This window comes from Spermophilus citellus, assembly GCF_964194105.1.
Source record: "Spermophilus citellus genome assembly, chromosome: 6".
In the NCBI taxonomy this organism is placed as follows: domain Eukaryota; kingdom Metazoa; phylum Chordata; class Mammalia; order Rodentia; family Sciuridae; genus Spermophilus; species Spermophilus citellus.
The window spans coordinates 153,499,835-153,517,607 of NC_138187.1; the positions used below are offsets into that span (position 1 = coordinate 153,499,835).

Genomic DNA, 17,773 nt, shown 5'->3' on the forward strand with positions numbered 1-17,773 from the left:
CGCCGCATGCCTCCACTGGGAGGAAGGCCTAGCACTGTGCCACATCTCAAGGCTGCTGGGAACCCGGGCCACATGTCCTCTTTTCAGCTGGTCTTCTGATGGGGCAGCTGACTGACCCACTGGGTGAGGTTGGCAAAAGATTGTTCATTTGTATTCCACTGGTTGCCAGTGGGGATAGGCCAGCGCAGGGGCCTAGAGCCAAGATCCAAATCTTGATGGTAACTCCCAATGGTCTCTGAGGAACATGAAAAGCTACTTTGACAATAAGTCAACTCAAATCTTATTAGTATCAGCACTTTAAAGCCACAAGGACTCCAGGGAGGAGTGAGAGTGAGTGTGTGTGTGTGTGTGTGTGTGTGTGTGTGTATGTGTGTGTTTGCATGTATGTACAAATGGGGGAGAAGGAGGGAAACAGCAGTACAGCAGGTCAGATAAAATCACAAAAGTCAAGGGTTATATGTTTTCTCTCATGTGGAAGCTAGGGAGAGGAAAAAGAAAAAAAACGGTGAGGGGATCTCATGAAAATCAAAGGGAGATCAGTGAGTAAGGAAAGGGACTGGGGAGGGTGAAGGGAGGGCAAGGGGAATACTGGGAAATGACACTGCCCAATTATATCATCGTATTGTGTGCATGTACAAATAGGTACCAACAAACCCCACCATATGTACAACGATAATGCACCAATTAAAAATAGGGAAGAAAAAAATACAGAGATATATGGAGAGGACAATGACCCTGAGAAACCTGCAGAGGAAAAAAAAGCTAAGAAAACCATTTGAGAGAAGGATCCTAGAGACAGGAATGATAACCAAACAGAAAAATCCACTACAGATCTCCTTCTCTAAGGAAGCCCTTAAGTGTTATGAGAAGTGGCTGGAAAGAATCAAGCCTCGCGTGCTCCCTGCACACAGGGTCCCGGGCTCACTACCTTCCCATCATCTTGGCTTGGCACTTTCCGCCTTCTGAAGCCATAGTATCAGAAGAAAGGATGAAGTAAAAGGCTCTGGACTACAGGGAGCAGGGCAACCCTGGTGACCACACGCCACCCAGTGGCCAGTCCTGCCAGCCACTCCCATGAGAGCACAGGCTTCTGGGAAAGGAGGGTTCCTTCCTCACAAACTCACTTCCAGCACCTGCTGCAGGCTGGGCTGCTGAAGCCTCTGCCCATATCAGGCACTTTCTGGGGCTCATCCTCCCCCTCATACGGCTGCAAACCACCCCAACAAGGGCCAAACGGAAAACCAGCTTTGTGTCCAGTGCGAGGGTGCCATCCTCTTTCTTTCCTGAGGCTCACTGGGGAAGCACGCACAGGTTCCTCTCAGGGCTGGCAGGAAGCTGGCACACAGAATGGCCCTAGACCATTCTCCCTCTAATGCCAGGCTGTCTGTCTTAGGCCTCAAAGAGGTGAGGAACAGGCAGCTCTCAGGCCTCTGAGGAAAGTTCTCCATTATTGGAATGGACTAATTCTGCATGAACCTCTATGAGGGCCAAAGACTATATCTTGCCTTGGGCTACACTCTCCTTCACAGGGTCCTCTCAGTGCCATTCTGGATGAGGTGGGAAAAAGGGACAGGCACAGGAAGTTCCCAAGGGGAGGCACACAGTGGCTGCAGACCTGTGCCAAGCAGGGCAGCTTGGATCAGCAGTTCAGGGCTTAGGGTGGCCAAACCAGCAGTCAGCCCAATGCCCCTATGAGAAGAAGCTGGGCTCTGAGGTCCCTGGGGCATCATCCCTGGGGCATGAAGTCCATCCTAATCAGCATGCCTCCTCCCAGGAAAGAGGAAGACAGTGCTAAGGCCAGGGTCCTGGACCCTCGGCCAGACAAGAAGGAAGACAAGAAAAGTAATTCTCTTTTTCACTATGGTAACCCAGGGGTCCTACTTTCCCAGTGATCCCAACACGGAGTGAGATGCCACACTTTGGGGCTCAAGTGAGGCAAAAGATTTAGGTAGGTGGGCAGAAGAATGACACAGTCACTGAACAGCTGGTCCCTGCGCTCCACCTGGCCCCTGCACGGGATGGGCTAGCCCTGGCAGTGGGGTACTGGTGTGGGATATGGCTGAGACTAGAGGGTAGCAGCCCAGGTAGGCTGGGGCAGCTGTTGGGTCCAGATCCTGAACCCCTAGAAGGAGGGGCTGGCATGACTAGGTTTGCAGGCATGCACACTAATCACATCAGGAACTACAGACAAGGGAAGCCATGCCCCACTCACCTTGGCCAACACTGCCACAAACTTTTTCAGGGCCACCAGGCGCTGCCCCTCCAGGACTGAGAATTTGCCCACTTCTGTCCGCAAGATGTAGTGCAGCGCAGATTCCAGATCAGCCATGTAGACCTTGGAGCTGAGGACCCAGAGGAAGACAGAGTGAAAAGGGAATTAACCACAGGGCCTGGGATAGGGAGGAGCATTCAGGAGTAGAGGGAAAGAAGAGGAGGGGCATTGCTAATGGTCACAGAGTCCTATAAATTAGCACTTGGCTCTGCTAGCAATTTGCTGAGGAAGCTTGGGTGAATAACTTCACTTCTCTGAGCCTCAATTCTTCATCTGTACTATAGGAACAATAATACATTCTTCATGGGTAGGTTGCTAAGAAGATTAAATATAAGATGTAAAATTCTCTCAGTAGCTCCTGCCAGGGAGCAGGGACTTCTCCTATCCAGGTCCAGAATCAGTCCTTTTTTCTGACTCATTCATCACACCATCAGTGAAAGGCTGAGCTTCGTTCGTTTTGTGTTCTGAGCAAAGACCTCTGAGGACAACAGTGCACACGCAGAGCTCTGGAAAAGCTGGGCCCTCTTTGAGAGACCAAGAGTTTAGCTGTCACCAAGACTGGGGACTGGTGTGGTGGAGAAGCTGTGATGTATTCAGAGCTGCCACATCTCAGGTCTCAAGGGGACCCCACTTCTTACCTCCTCCAGCCCTGGAGGGAGGGACTGAAGGATCCAGATGGTAGCGTCACCACATGCCATCATGCTCCCTTGGGGTCAGCTCAGGACTCTGATGGGAAGGGCCCTCAAGCGCTGGCTGCTTCTCTACCCCTGCCTCCTGGCACCTGGTTCTGGCCTCAGCTCTAGGGCGAGCTAGTTCTGAGAGCCTGAGCAACTCAGCTTTCCTTCCTGGGCCTCAGTGGCCTCACCTGGAACATAAATCAATCACTCCATTCATCTGCCTCCTATAGGTGCACAGTGTCAACAAGACAAGCAACCAGGTCAGCATGGTGAGTGCCTCTCAGGGCAAAGTCCCCTCTGCCCACTCTGGTGTCCCTGGCCCTCACTTTTCCTCTCCATAATTGTTTCTGCCTCAAGAAGGGACTTGAGTGAGAACTGCATGAGATAATGTAAGGAAGGTCCCCAGCACAGAGCTGGGCACATCAGCTATTATACTAATATGTAATAATTATCATATAATCATAACTTCTCTAGCTCACTCATCAGACCATCAGTGAAAGGTTGAGCTTTGTTTTATGTTCTGAGCAAATAATCATAACTTGAATGCTCATAATGACCACTACCACTTCTTGGTTTCTCTTTCCTTCTCCCTTGATTACTAAAAACCTCTCCATTGGTCCTCACCACCCTAAATCCCATATGCTAGATGCAAATTCCTTCTTGAAACCCTTCTAGGACCTTCCCACAAGTTTCTTGTTCAGCCCTCTCAAGGAGGTCACTTTCCTGACCCCGCTCTGAGCTACACAGATATTTCCCCTTGGTACAGAGCTGGGTGCCAGAGCAGAGGTCCACAGCACCATCTCCCTGCCCAGCAAACAGGATGTCTACTACAGGAGCAAAGCCAAGGAGCTTAAGAGATAATAGCAGCTTTCTCATGCTACAACCATGCACAAAGTTATGAACTACCTGGAAAAATTACTTTTCCTTGACACCAGAGGCATTCCAGTGAGGTGGGCATCTTCCTAGCAGCAATGGGGAGTTGGGTGGGGAGTTGGTTTGCAGGCCGCTGAGTATCCTTCCAAGCTGATCTACTTATTCTTGAATAGAGTTTAGCTTCAGCCAGGTGGGCACTGGACAGTATTCCCTCCACTGTGAGGGACATGTATGCTATTCAGCAGTAGCAGTCTCTACATACGTACGGCATGGGGCCCAGTCAGCAGACACTGAGGCCACCAGCTAACTCACACAGCAAGGCTCTCCTATGCATGGCCAGCAGCTGGGCACCCCCAAAGGCCAAGACCAGCCCTTGGGGATGGGAGAGCATAGGCTCAGAACAGCAGATGCTATACCTATGACAGGAACTGGACGGGCAAGACAGTGTCTGTCACAGAGCGGGAAGGGGTAAGTGGAGAACAGGACATGGCCTTACCGATCGGCCAATTTCCACACCGTGGGTGCTACCTTGTCAGCAATGGTAGGTACAGCTGTGGTCTGGGGAGCCGCCCTGGTGAGCCCAGAGAGCCTCTGCAGGTAGGCAGTGTAGAAGGACCTGGATTCCACCAGCCTGTGGGGAAGAGGGCACAGGGAGGCTGATCAATGTCAGAATGAAGCAGGGTGACAGAAAGGCTTATGAAGTTTACAAACTTGGTTCCGTCTTGTTTTGGAGGTCAAAGGTGGGACTCCCAGGCCTCACATCAACCTTCCCATTCACTGCACACTAGGGAAAGCCTCTGGGGTACAAGACTGTTGCAGGAAACCATCTGGAAAAGCAGCTATATCCAGGAGGGCCAGGTCAGGAGCGTGTGGGACAAGCACCTGGCAGGGAAGTGGGCCCCTCTGGGCACAGTGTTAGTCCTGCCCATGGACAGGGATGGCTGGGCTTGACTCCCCTCCCCACAGACCCAAGGCTCCAGAAGGCACCAATCTCAAGGCAGCCCCCCTCATAGCCTGCTCTGAGGTGTCATGAGGTGGCATTTCTTCCGGAGGAAGTTAAGGGAGTTTGATAAGTGATTAAGAAATCTTAATAACAATAGCAAAGAACTACCAGGATCCTCCAAATCTTTTGGTTTCTCTCTTCTGATACAGAGGAGTCCTCAAGGGCAAGAAACCTCACCTGAACACAAACTTCCCTCACCAGGCTCAGGCCACGGGGCAGAAGAAACACCATGCCCAGCAGCAGTGCACTGCAGTGCCCATGGGAGCTGGCATCAGGAAACTCTGCTTTCCACTCCACCGTCCTGGCCCAGCATTTATCGATGAGCAGATGGCTTGGGAGCAGCATCGTCACAAACAATTTTCCCCTCCACCAACTCCAAGTGAGGAAACAATGCTTCTTGTCCCCACCAGGACTGGCACTTTCTGGGCCTGCCCAGAATCTAGCCCTACCATCCCCCTGTGGCCATCGTGCTTCCTGAGTCTCTGACAGGCCTGCTCCAGGGCTGCCTGGTGATCTGGGCCAGAGCAAGGGTAAGTGTCCACCGTGCCCAGTGTCAGTGTAGGATGGCACTAATGGCCCCGAGGGGCGACTCACTGGGCACCTCAGGCGAGCCTGGATCACCCTGCCCTCGAGCTGCTGCCTGTGGGGCCAGGGTGACATCAATCATCTGCCCAGGGAGGGCACCAAGGCACCATCTGGCGCCATTTAACAGGCCATTCAGCAGCAGGAGCCTGACAGTGGGGCTGAGGCTAGCCTGATTGTTTTCTCTCAGCATTTTGGAACAGGCTATTGTCTGGATCCTAATGAACTTTTCTGCAATTAGAAAACCAAAGGGAGGGAGGGTCAGGCATATTTGAGTCCTTGCCAGGCCTGAAGCCTGCCAATGAGTTTGTCTGTGGATAGGGAAGGATGGGAAACAGGATCAGGGCTGGGTGTGGGTGGTGTAGAAGCAGTCAGGACTGAGGCAGGACTTCTGAGCTGTGGAGGCCATAGGGCCCTGTCCCACACAGAGGGCAGACATCTGCTTCTCCTGTCCTCCAAAGAATCTCCAGGGAGAAAGGATCTGTCTGCTAGGGCTGTGTCCTCTCTAGGCAGGCAGGCAGCAGGCAGAATGAGCACAGGAGGAAGAGAGAGCAGGGAGACAAAGTACTCACACAGGGACTCGGGAGACAGAGCCATTCCGAAACAGCAGGTAACAAGATGGGAAGTCAGTGACACCAAACTTGCTCACCACATTGCCCTCCGTGTTCAAGACCCTGCGCACCACCATGCCTTGGTGCTGGGATAGGTCCAGAGTTACCTGCAGAGACAGTAAGACATCTGAGGGGCCACGCCATTGGGTAAAGGGGGTCAGGGGCTGAGTCCCAGTTCAGTGCTGGGTAGGCACCAGTTGGCAGCTATAGTCTGTTCAGACTCAAAGCCTTTCTAAGAGTAGACCATAGTGAAGAATGAGAGTCTTGTACCACCACAAGATTCCAGCCCGCAGGTAACAAGTGCCAAACACCACCCAAGAGGTGGTGCACTTTGTAAGTGCACAGACCTCATACTTTGCATTTCCCAGGGCAGTCCCAATTTAATATAATTTCCTTACCAATAAAAGTAATAGTAAAAGGCCCAGTAAAATATGGGGCTTTTTTTCCTTATATTTATAAAGCTTTCTAATTATATTTTTGGTCAGAAAAATATACTTCTTTTATTTTTAGAAAGATATAAGGGACAATATTAGCTAACATTTATCACATACTATGTATTTTATATAGATCATTAAAATCTTCAGAATAACACTGAATAGGGACAACCATCAGGGCAGTGCACTATGGCTGCCAGTGTGAGTGTCCTGGTGCCATGGGAGCAAACCTCTCCCTGGCTCAAATCCCTCACCTGCAAAACTACAGCAACTACAACAGCAACAGCAATCTCAGAGGGCCGTTGTGAAGACTGCACAGGTTAATTTTATAAAAATACTTGTAATGACAACCAGTACTCAGTTAGGCGCATAAGTATTTATTTAAAAACGATTTGTAGCTGAAGAACCACGAGAAGTGACTCATGTCTCTAGGTCCCACGGCTAACACGGGCCTGAACTCCAGAACCTGACTTTCAGCCATACCACCGTCCTGCCTCTCCAATTCACCCTCCTAAGCATGACCGCATGAACACAGAGCTGCGGGCTCCACCCATGTGGCCCTGCCCTGGTTATGGGAACTCGGGATGAGGGGAAAAGAGCTGATTCCCATCAGCATCTATCAATCACACCTGCCTAACAAGCCTGGCCCCAGGCATGGACAGGGAACCCTGAGAACTGGATACTCCTTCAGCAAAGCTGCCCTCTACCTCCCTCTTCCCTGTGTTTTCTCCGAGGAGCTGAAGTACCGTAAGGGATTCTGGCTTAGATCCAGAGCACCATCAACTTGTTTCTGCAGGAGAGCCATCTGGGCCCACCATGGTGTTCCCCATCACCCCTTCAGGTCTTATCTCCCTGAACTGCCTCCCACTCTAATCTGGGAAAAGCTCCCAGGCAGTTTGCAGGGAAGTCCACAAGCCAACAGCAGAGCAGGTGCTCTCTGCATTAGACAATGGGATAGAGCTTTATAAAGCACCTACCATGTGCTGGCTACTAATCCATGTGCTGTTACCTAAACTGTCCAGCTATGCTAGGAAGAAACATAACCATCACTACTCTACAGACAAGGAAATAAGGCTGAAAAAGTTGAATAACTTGACCACAGACATACCATGTAAATGATGGAGTGGAAATTCAATCTGTACCGCCTGGTAAAGGACACCATTTCTTCATGAGGGGACTGGGCCATCTCTAATGTCTCCCCCTCCCCAATTCTCTATTCCAATTCTATGTGGCTGGGGCAATGTGGAAACAACACAGGCTTTGAAGCCAGACAGACCTGGGCCAAAGCCGTGTTCTACTTTACCAGCCATGTGATCCTAGACATATTTGGTGGTCTGCTAGTTGTGGTGATCAGCAGCTGTATGTCATCAACCTATTCCTATACTCGAAAAGCAGCAGTTTTCAGTTATGTTTGGTTTCAGTGAAGGAGATTAAGAATGAACAGAGGTTATAAACAGAAAGGCTTAGCTCCTACACTTCCCATCTCCCCCAGCAGGGGTCAGGCTGGTGCCAGACTAAGAAACGCAAAAGGCCAAGATCCCAGTGCTTGGCAGGAAAAGCTGTTTCTTAACTGGGACTTCCTCCCAGCAGCTATCCCAGAGTTGCAGGAAAACAGAGGCACCTCACCTCTCTACCCAGGTAGGAGCCTTCCTTTTCAAAGATCAAGGCCAGATACTCTTCATTGTTTCTTGCAAAAAATCCTTCAATCTCTTCCAGCCTGCAAGAGACAACTCAGGAGGTCACTCTCTCTACAGCCATTGGGAACAAGGCATAACTGACCATGCAGTGCTGCAAGTCCAGCCACACTACCCTGTGGCTCTGTGGAGACTCTTCTCCCTCTGCCAGTCCTGCAGCGAGAGAAAGCCAAACCCTTGGTCTCAAAGGATGCTGCCCCTGTTACCTAACTCTGGTTCTTCAGAGAACCACCTTGGGTTTTTTGGTTTTTTTCTTCTTATTTTAGGAGTCAGGAGTGAGCAGGAGGCAGGCTGGGAAGGACTGGCAAGGATGCCTTGAGACCCAGATGTCACTATGTTCTGGGTAAGGCCCAGGGTTACTGGACATGGTTTTATGTTCCCCTAGGAGAATAGTGATTAGAACCCATTGGATACGAGCCCTGATCCTGTGGAAAGTCACACTAAGTGGGAAAACTGCAAGTTCCTCTCAGAAGTGGGCAAAAAGGGGGAACCAAAGAACCAGAAAGTCCTAGGTGCAGGAGACCTCCAAGCTAACAAAATCCAAGATGAGTCTAAGATGAGGAAGCTGAGGCCCAGCTTTCTCAGGTGGAAATGATTAAAAAGGCAAATTTTATCCCCACAATCGGGGAAGTTACTATAATTTATTTTAAAAACTCTTGTCTCAATAGAAAATAATACAAAAATTATTTGTTTCCTTATTCTTATTAAAAACATTCCAGGCTGGGGTTGTGGCTCAGTGGTAGAGCACTCACCTAGAATGTGTAAGGCACTGGGTTCGATCCTCAGCACCACATAAAAATAAATACGGGAAATAAAGGTATTGTGTCCAACTACAACTAAAAAAAATTAAAAACAACAACATTCCATGCATATTTAAGAGGCTGATAGGTGAGAAGTCACAGGGAAAAGGCAACCACATCTTTTTAATTTCAACTTGGCACTTCATTTCCCTTTATTGGACCCAAGGACATGGCAGCAATCAGCTCCAGAGAGAGGTGCAACATGGGACTGATGCCAGAGCCCAGCCTGATGATAGGACAATAGGGTATGCCAGAGAGGTGGGAGTCAGAGTGCACCCGACTCAGTGGATAAAGAGGTGTCACAGATACCACAGCCTCCGGGGGTAGCATCAGGTGGCTGGCCTCTCAGACTATGTCCCTAAGCCTGCCCACAGCTGGCAGAAGAGCAAATCCTCAGCTTCCTAGAAAAGGTGACTTCTTTCACCATGTACCTTTGCCTCCTTCTGAAATAGGTGGCTTAAGAGGGTCAGTTGGAGAAGATGGGAGATTTGGCCAATTTGTTATTTGGAGATCCCCAGGGCTAAAAAATGCACCATGGGAGAAGTACTTGTGTGTGTAAGAGACAGACACACAATCATCAAGAAATGAAGAAGGAAACATCAGAGTGGCGGAGGTGTTTCCCAAAGGGATGGGGTCTGGTTGAGGAACCCCAACCCATATCAGGACCATATGCTGGGCAGCCCAGGGTCTTCACAAGGCCCTCTGGGAGGAGGGTGAACTGGGAGAGACGATAAAGCAGTCACTGTGAGTTGGATTAACCCCAGCTGATACTAGAAACACAAACTTTCAGCAGGGCTGTGGCTTTGAAGGACACCAGCACACAAGCCTAGAAAGCATCAAGCAAACACTGGCCCTGAGCAGCCTTCCCAGCTCCAGGACCTTGCTGAGTTGGAGGCTGGGCTCTCTCAGTTGTCTCTGCTGGTACCTGAATTTGTTCCCTCTTGGCAAGAGTCCCCAAGGTAGGCATTATCCTATCCTCAGTTCTCATCCAGAAGTTGGGGGTCTAGTGCTTAGTCTTCCTGTCTCCTTTTACAGGAGAATTTGTGCAAGACAACAAACACTGCAGTATCCTAATTTTCCTAGGAAAGAGGCAATATGGAAGGTTGCCTGGCAGGTGGGTATAGAACACCAGCCACCACACCGGATGTTCTGTGGCACAGGGAGCCAAGGTTGCTCTCCCCCCAGTCACAGCCACCACTCAGAAAAACAGCCCTCTTCTAGTCATAGGGACAAACCCCTACTTATCTGAGCCCCTTTCCCTTCTCTTCTAAATGGTATTTGATCTCCTGTCCACCCCCAATTCTGTCAGTGGCCTTCCCTAGGTTAGATCCTATAAATCCAGCTGCTCTTCCAATACTCCTGAGAACAGGCAGGGAGCAACAGGTATGACCTGGAGATCCCCCACCTGTCCTCTCCTTCCCACCCAGAAGAATGGACCATTGGCCCCTCAGTCTGCTGCTGGAGGACAGGGGGCCTCAGAACCTGCAGCAAGAGGAAACTGCAACAGTCTCTCCCAGGTGTCTGCGGGCTCTGATAAACTGTGAGTCTGCCCCACAGGCAACGAATCGACATGGGTCCCTGCCCTACGGCTCCCACCACCCTCTTGCTCCCAGGTGCAGGACCCGGCCCACATTGTGCTCAGCCTCCCCAAGCCCAAAATACCTGGCAGGTTCCAGTGGTGGACAAGCTGAGGGCCATGTGTCACGGTGGGACTCCAGGGCATTAATGAGCCTCTCCCGAAGGGTCTGCACATCAGCTCCAGCCACTGTAAATGAAAACAGGCATGAGGGGGTAGTTAGGAAAGAACAGATCTGTGCCCTTCCAGCCTCACTCAGCAACAAGGGCCCAGTCCTGAGAGACACACATACAGTCCTATCTCAAAGTTGGGGAGGGGGGCTCCTCTTGTGACCTGAAGCAAAGCAAGGAGCCCCTTCCCTCAGAGGGAAGGAAGGAGTCCCCCCCACACTGGCCTCTGAGGGCTCTTCCAGGGGCTATCTGGTCTGCCCTGATGCCAACCCACTTTGACACGAAGGCTATTCTTGAGATGTGGTGCCCTTCGACCCACCCCCAAACCTAGGATGGGTCACACCTGAAGGAGTTTCTTCAGCCTGGTTTTCCTAGGGTCTTTCCCAGGCTGACAGAAGAAAATGTATAAGGCTTCCCTTGGGGACTCTTCACCCAGTAGAAGGCCAGGAAGAAGAGGGAATCAAGGCATTGATAACGCACACTGTGGCAGAGCCAGGACACCCACCTGGTAACGTTGTTCCAACTCCACTTTTGGAAAAGGCCTTAAAGAACTGGAAGAAAACACAAAGGCAAGAGTCAGCAATTCATGCTGGCAAAGAGGACAAGAGTGGTGTCAGACCCAGTTTAAACTCCAGCTGCTTATAAATTGGGATCATTTTGGACAAACTTCTTTTCTGAGCCTCAGTTTCTTCATCTGTAAAATAAAAACCAGGAGGTTCTTCTCTGAAGGCTGGACACTGATTCCCTGCTCCATTACCCTCCACCTAATCCCCTCCCCCACAATGCTGAAGCACACAGGGCAGCTGGAGGTGACAGCTCACAGACCTCACTAGAGACAAGCTCACACATAACTATCGACTCGTGTGAAAAAAATACAAAGAAAACACTTTATATGCCCCTTAGAAAATGTCAGCTTTCCTCTCTGTCAGTCTGTCCTTGCTCCTTGTCTGGGGAAAGGGGTTTCAGGCTGGTGTCCCATCACAGAGCACTGACTGCCTGCCACAGCAGGTATCAGTGAAGGGAGGGGCTCCAGAACAGGACCTACCGCAGGGTGGGGAACAAGTCTGTCACACACAGCCCACTTTGTATTGTTTTTTTGTGATCCGTTCTTTATTCAAAATAAATTATCCAAAATTATTTGATCTTATGGAATAAGAGAGGTTTCTTTTCAGCTGTTGGTTTCTTGGAAGGTGCAGCCTTTTCCCCCACAGGCTGCTTCTTCTGCTTAACACCAACATCCTTCTTTCCTGCTTTTTTACCACAGGCTTCTTGCCTGCAACCACCTTCGGATCTTTTTTTTTTTTTTTTTATTCTGATTGGGCTGCTGCCTCTGCTTTACCCACCTGGAGTTTGTGATTCTTGGCCTGGTGAAGAATGGCTTTCCGGCTCACAGTCTTTGCATATTGGTTTAGTTTCAACATGACTCTCAGATTTTTCAATGGATTCTTCTTGGGACTCTGCAATGAATCTTACATGGTGCCCTGAGAGCTTGTTGGATTTCTGGGTTTTCCGAGATTCTGCTGAGGTCTGCACTGATCATCTTGTGAATAGGGGGGTTATAGTTATTCCTGAGGGAAGCACTTTATGTCAAGGGCCACACAGATCGTCTAACTTCCAAAAAGCATTTTCAGTCCAAATGCAGAAATGCCCCACATGCCCACCAGGAGTAAGTTTCAAAATGTTCAGTTTGCTTACATTAAGTTGAGTAATTCCAGGGATGTTTCTGAAGGCCTTGATGATACCATTGTCTCCACTGTAGATAACACAGGGCCCCCTGCGCTGGATTCTCTGGATACGAGGATGGTTTCTTCTTTTGCCTTTGTCAGCTCTCATTCGTTGTGAGGCACAGACCTTTTTGACATCATTCCAGGGTTTAAGTTTCTTAAGAAGCAAAACAGCCTCCTTGGTAGTCTTGTAACCTTCAACTTTATCTTCCACCATCAAAGGGCATTCAGAAACTTCCTCAATTCTATGACCTTCAGACATGACCAGCACTGGTAAGGCTGAGGCAGCCAAGGCAGAGCAGATGGCATAGCGTTTTTGGATTGTGTTCACTCTACAGTGTCAACGATGCCATGTTTTGGTTGATGCAAACATGCAGCCTCCTCTACACGTTTCCAAAGGCACTCGGCCAGAACAGTGGTTCCCACCATCTTGAACTCTGGAAATCGAGCCACAGCTCTGCCAGTAGCTCAAGACTCAGCGCTGGTCTGATGACCTACTAATTCACTGACAGCACAGGGCTGTCTGATGTTTTTACATAAGTTGGTGTGAACAAAGTTCACAATATCTGATCTAATTAGAGCCTTGAACACAGCAGGCAAAGTGACATTTTTGCCAGATGACTCCCCCTTTTCAGAGTGCAGATGTCAGGGGTCGAGCACACACCGTGACTGGGAAGGGAGAGGGTCATGATTCTCTCAACTCAGCTGCTCCCTCAGGAAAAAGACAGGCCACTTTGATTCATCACTTTGTCTTCCTTTCCCATGTACATGACACCCCAGGCCTAATCTGTCCCTCCTTGGCGCACGAGGACAGAGAACATTGGACAACTCTTTAGAATCTGGGCTTCTGCCCAAGTGGCAGTATAGTGGCCAAGGCCCTTGCCCGTGCCCTCCTAACTCAAGAAAGAACAGAGCAGTCCTCCTTAAGGACAATCACTTAACTGCCTGAGGAAGAGCCTGAAGGCAAAGAAGAAGCTTCTGCCTCCAGGCCCTTAACTTCAGGGCTGCTTTTTGCTACTTTGGGCCTCTGCCTCTAAAAGCACAGCCACTGGCCTTACCACAAGCTGATGGCTGAATGGCCCTGGGATCTTTAAGACCTGACTCTGCTATACTCTGTGAGACCTTTGGCAACCCATCAACCTCTCTGAACCTTACTTAGTATATCGTATTTAAAATGAGGATGACATCACTTACCTTGAATTGTGAAGATTCAATGACAACACATCTAAAGTGCTTGGTACATACAGAAATCACTAAATGTTAACTACAGCATGACATAATTATTTCTTTATCTTCTTCTTTTTAAACACTAGTAAATGCTGATAAGCTAGGACTGTGTGTTCTGGCCATGTGTAGGCAGGAAACTAAAATCTGGAGACCAACTCTACCCCCCTTACCCACACAAGGAACAGACTGCAAAGAAATACCATCTCTTCAGCTGAAGCCTTCTCCTGCTCCTTCTGACCTCACCTGGCCCCTACCTTGCTCTCTGTTGTATTCTCTTTTTAAAACATGAATATCAACTTTTATTCATAAGTGAAAACAATCCATTTACACATGCCACAGATATTTTAAGAGTGTTTTGAACAAATCTTGACATAGTAAAATTATGTTATCGTAATACCTATAAAAATGATCACACGTTCCAGAATTGTGACATGAGACCAAGCTGATAATATATGTTCAGGCATTTGTGGGCAGACATTGTTTCCCAAAAATAAAATAGAAGTTTTGCATCTGCACTCACTTGGTGTCAGTGTCCTTGTGTATTTACAGACAGGACAGACTGCACCTTGCTTCCCAGGCAGAAGAACACCTCTGACATACTGAAGCCTTGAACTGTAGGCCCTTCACATACCTACAGCTGTCACTTTCAGATCTGAGAGGTAACCAGTACCTTTCCTTCATCAGCCATCAGGTCACCCAAGTCTGAGCAGGTACCTGCCTTAAAAGAGACCGATCTTCCCTTCATCAAGCACCCCTCAGCCCCTGCTAAATCTCAGACCCAACCATACAAGCTGGGAGATGGCATTAAGAGTTACCTGGGGGAACACAGGGACTCCAAGGGACCCTCATGAGGTACAGGGCTAAGGGAAGGCTCTGCTTCCACTCTTAGCCACTGTACTGTCACTCTGCCTTCCCTCCTTCTGTCCTCAGAAGCTTCCCTTCTACTTTCTAGAACAATGTCACCATCAGAGCTCTGGTTCCCACGCAGCATACTCTTTGGGGACTTTTCCCTATCAATTATCTTTTTCATCCTTTCCCTTCCCTAAGCTACAAACAGGTGAGGACCTAAGACAGGTCCTCACCTGTCCTAGACCCCTTTAGTGCAAACTTTAAAAGAAGAAAGGACAGAAAGAGGAGGAAGGTGGAGGGAAGAGAAGACTCCTTCCTTCTCCTGCATTTCCTATTTCCCCTCCCCTCACTGCCAAATATCTCAAAACCCTCTTCCCACTTCTCTGACCTCTCTCTAGGTTCCCCAACCAGCCGGCTCTGGTGCCTGCTCCACCACTGGTTGACAGTGTTCTGGGAAAGCTTGCTGGTGACATTCTCTTTGGCTGCTCCACTGATCCCTGGTCTCCCCATAGTATCTGATGATATTCCTGTCTGCTTTTCGTCTCCATGGCTGGTGTGGGTCACTTTTTGTGCCACATTGTCTTGATATTCCACGTTTCCTTGATATTCTCTCTGCTTGCATACCACCACTTCCCCTCTTTGCTTACCATGGACCAGCCCTCCTTGGCTACTTCTAGCTGCACCTATGACTGCTCTCCTGTGCTGTTGTCCTTGCCATCTCCTGCCCCCAGCTCTCTGGCAGCCACACATCAGATCGTGGCACTGTTGTGTTTAACGAGCCCTTGAAGAAACTGTCACAAAGAGGAGGCTCAGTCTACGCCTTTTGTGTGTGTGTGTGTGGGGGTGGTGGTGCTGGGCCCAGTCTACGTCTTTCAGTGAGTGACTGAATACATGATTCAAGAACATGCCCATCATTTCTCCCTCACCAAAATCATCTACTTTCTCCAACTGATTTGCAATCTGAACCACCTGTCTTAGGTCCTCACCTGTCCTAGACTTATGGTTCCTCTTGGTGGCCTCTGTACAGATGTCGGGGAACCCACACACACACCAAGACTGAATCACCCTCCTTCAACCTGCTTCTCCAACCTGTTTCTTATCTCACCCAGTAATTGGTCCTCCTCCCTGTCACCCAGACCAGCTTCTCCCTCTCCCACTGACAGGTTCTGAGAGTCTGACTTCAGGATACTCTTCAACAGCTCTCTCTCTTCACCTGTTGCCTTGTCTAGGCAGAGTCAATAGGTGAGAACCTATTTCCTAGACTACTGCATCTGTCCCTATTGTTCTCCTTTCACAAGTCAGAAAATTTAATATGCTCCATCTTTTTATTCCTCATTGCCAGCAAGGTTAGCTTTCTAAGGCACAATTCTGGTCTGAACATGTCACTCCTCCTCAAATCTCTTCTATTAACTCCCCAGTGCACACGAATAAGGTCCAAATTTACAGCATTCCACAACTTGTTTCCAGAATCTGAAACCAAACTGACTTCCTACTGCTACCCATTCCCTACACTCCAGCTACAAAGGACTAGAATTTTCCACCCAACCAGGAGGCGACAGAATGCATTCATCTCTGCAAGCCCTGCCGAGCCTGCACAGCATCTAGCACACGGAGGTACTCAACAGACTGTTCAGCTGAACACAAACTCTGCACTTTGATCACCTTGGATGCTCAGGTGAAAATCTAGTCAGGACACATTTTTGTCTACTTATTAAGTAGCTGTTGGAAGCGTGTACCTGCCCCAGGAAACCACCACAACCCCTTGGAAACAGGCAACTGAGCCTTCGGGAGTGAGTCTTCTTTTCCCCAGGGCATCTGTGCCTGCCCCTTTCATCTCTTTACACAAGACGGGAGCTCTGCCCTCCTGCCCGTGGGGCACCTGTGAGGTCCTTGCCTCTCCCCAGAAGCAGGGAAGCAGGTGGTACCAGGCAGGCCAACCGGAACCTACAGAAGGACTGCCTCCCTGGGGACCACATAGCTGCACATGGGCATGCTTCCCAGCTGTGACCAGCCATGGCACTGAACACAAACTTCCATTAACAGGTTTTCAGAAGAATGACCCGATCTCCAAGTATTTTATGGTGAGCCCAGGAGGACAGACAACCTTAGCCACTTCCTGTGCTGTGGACAGGAAGGTAGCTGGGAGACGGCTGGTAACACAGAGGAGACATCTTTCTGAGCCCTGCCCTCACCCCTGACATCCACCCTCATAGCAGGAGCCACATAAGATAACGGCTGACTTGACACTCTATAGGGCATCTACACTACCAGCCTGGCTTTCAAGGACCTGCCATACTGGGTTCCTTCCTCCCCTGCCCTGCCTTACCCCAAACATAAGCCTCTGCCCAACAGGTCCCCTCAATATGCCACATGGTTCTGCCTACAAAGAGTCTGACTTTGGGATACTCTCACCCCCTACTCCCTCCTGTGGTGTTCTGCCATGCTCCTCCCCTGTCCTAGCCAATGCCACCCATCCTTCAACACACGCAGAAGTTCCCTCCTACAAAATGTCCTCTCTGGGCCCATTCCTCCTGTCCTCGCCTTGTTTGGACCACTCAGCCAGTTAGTGTGTGTCCTCGTGTCAGACGCACCTGGCCTCTCCCACAGTGCTGAGCACCCAGCAAACATCCCCTCACTAGCTGCTGTTGGCCACCCATCAGCACCCCCCCACCCCGGGGACAACAAGAAGAAAACTTTCATTTACTGAACCCCAAATAATACCCATTCTCAGCACTTTCACAGGCAAGGCCTGGCTTCACGTGTGACCACAGTCCCACCAGGCAGGCATTGTCAGTCCTTTTTATAGATATCGAAACGGGCCAAGTGTCACCCAGAAAGCAGAGGAGACTGGATCTGAACCCACATCATGATCTCCTTGGTATCTTGCAAAGGGAAGACATGTCCTCTCCTCCATTTCAGCCAAGCCTTGGCCACAAAGGGTCCCATTCCACTGCCCACAGAGGGGCACTGCAGTGGCCCAGAGAAAGGCCCCTCCTCAGTAGCCTAGTCAGAACCTACTGCAAACCAGCCCCTCCCTCCCTGTTTCTTTGTTTTCTTCCAGGATTCCAGCTCAGGTCTGATGGGGATCTGACACAGCCAGAGCCTGCCCTTCAGGGCCAGCTGTTTGCTAAACAGGCTGGGCTGGTAGAAGCTTACTCTGTTTATGGTGACAAGGGGCAGGAGACATAGAAAAGGACAGTGAGGTATGTCATTGACTGTGGCCAGAATTATGGTGAACTGTCTTGAAGGGCCAGAATCTCCGGAGATATGAAATCTGAGTA

At 49.7% G+C, this 17,773-nt stretch overlaps 1 protein-coding gene, 1 long non-coding RNA gene and 1 pseudogene across 3 annotated transcripts in view; 1 reads left to right on the top strand and 2 right to left on the bottom strand.

Annotated features, from left to right (window-relative positions):
* LOC308650944 overlaps positions 1 to 17,773 on the top strand; it is a 902,096-nt gene that overhangs the window by 784,960 nt on the left and 99,363 nt on the right. The window lies entirely within an intron of this gene.
* QSOX1 (quiescin sulfhydryl oxidase 1) overlaps positions 1 to 17,773 on the bottom strand; it is a 37,090-nt gene that overhangs the window by 7,699 nt on the left and 11,618 nt on the right. Inside the window, exons 3-8 of the mRNA XM_081300262.1 lie at positions 11,198 to 11,243; positions 10,609 to 10,711; positions 8,079 to 8,169; positions 5,980 to 6,125; positions 4,319 to 4,453; positions 2,213 to 2,342 (exon numbers count right to left, since the gene is read on the bottom strand). Of these exons, the coding sequence (XP_081156388.1) occupies positions 2,213 to 2,342; positions 4,319 to 4,453; positions 5,980 to 6,125; positions 8,079 to 8,169; positions 10,609 to 10,711; positions 11,198 to 11,243 (651 nt within the window). The remainder of the gene's footprint in view (positions 1 to 2,212; positions 2,343 to 4,318; positions 4,454 to 5,979; positions 6,126 to 8,078; positions 8,170 to 10,608; positions 10,712 to 11,197; positions 11,244 to 17,773) is intronic.
* Positions 11,827 to 13,105, bottom strand: LOC308652289 (large ribosomal subunit protein uL4-like; annotated as a pseudogene). The gene has a single exon. The product of its transcript is annotated as a large ribosomal subunit protein uL4-like (transcript).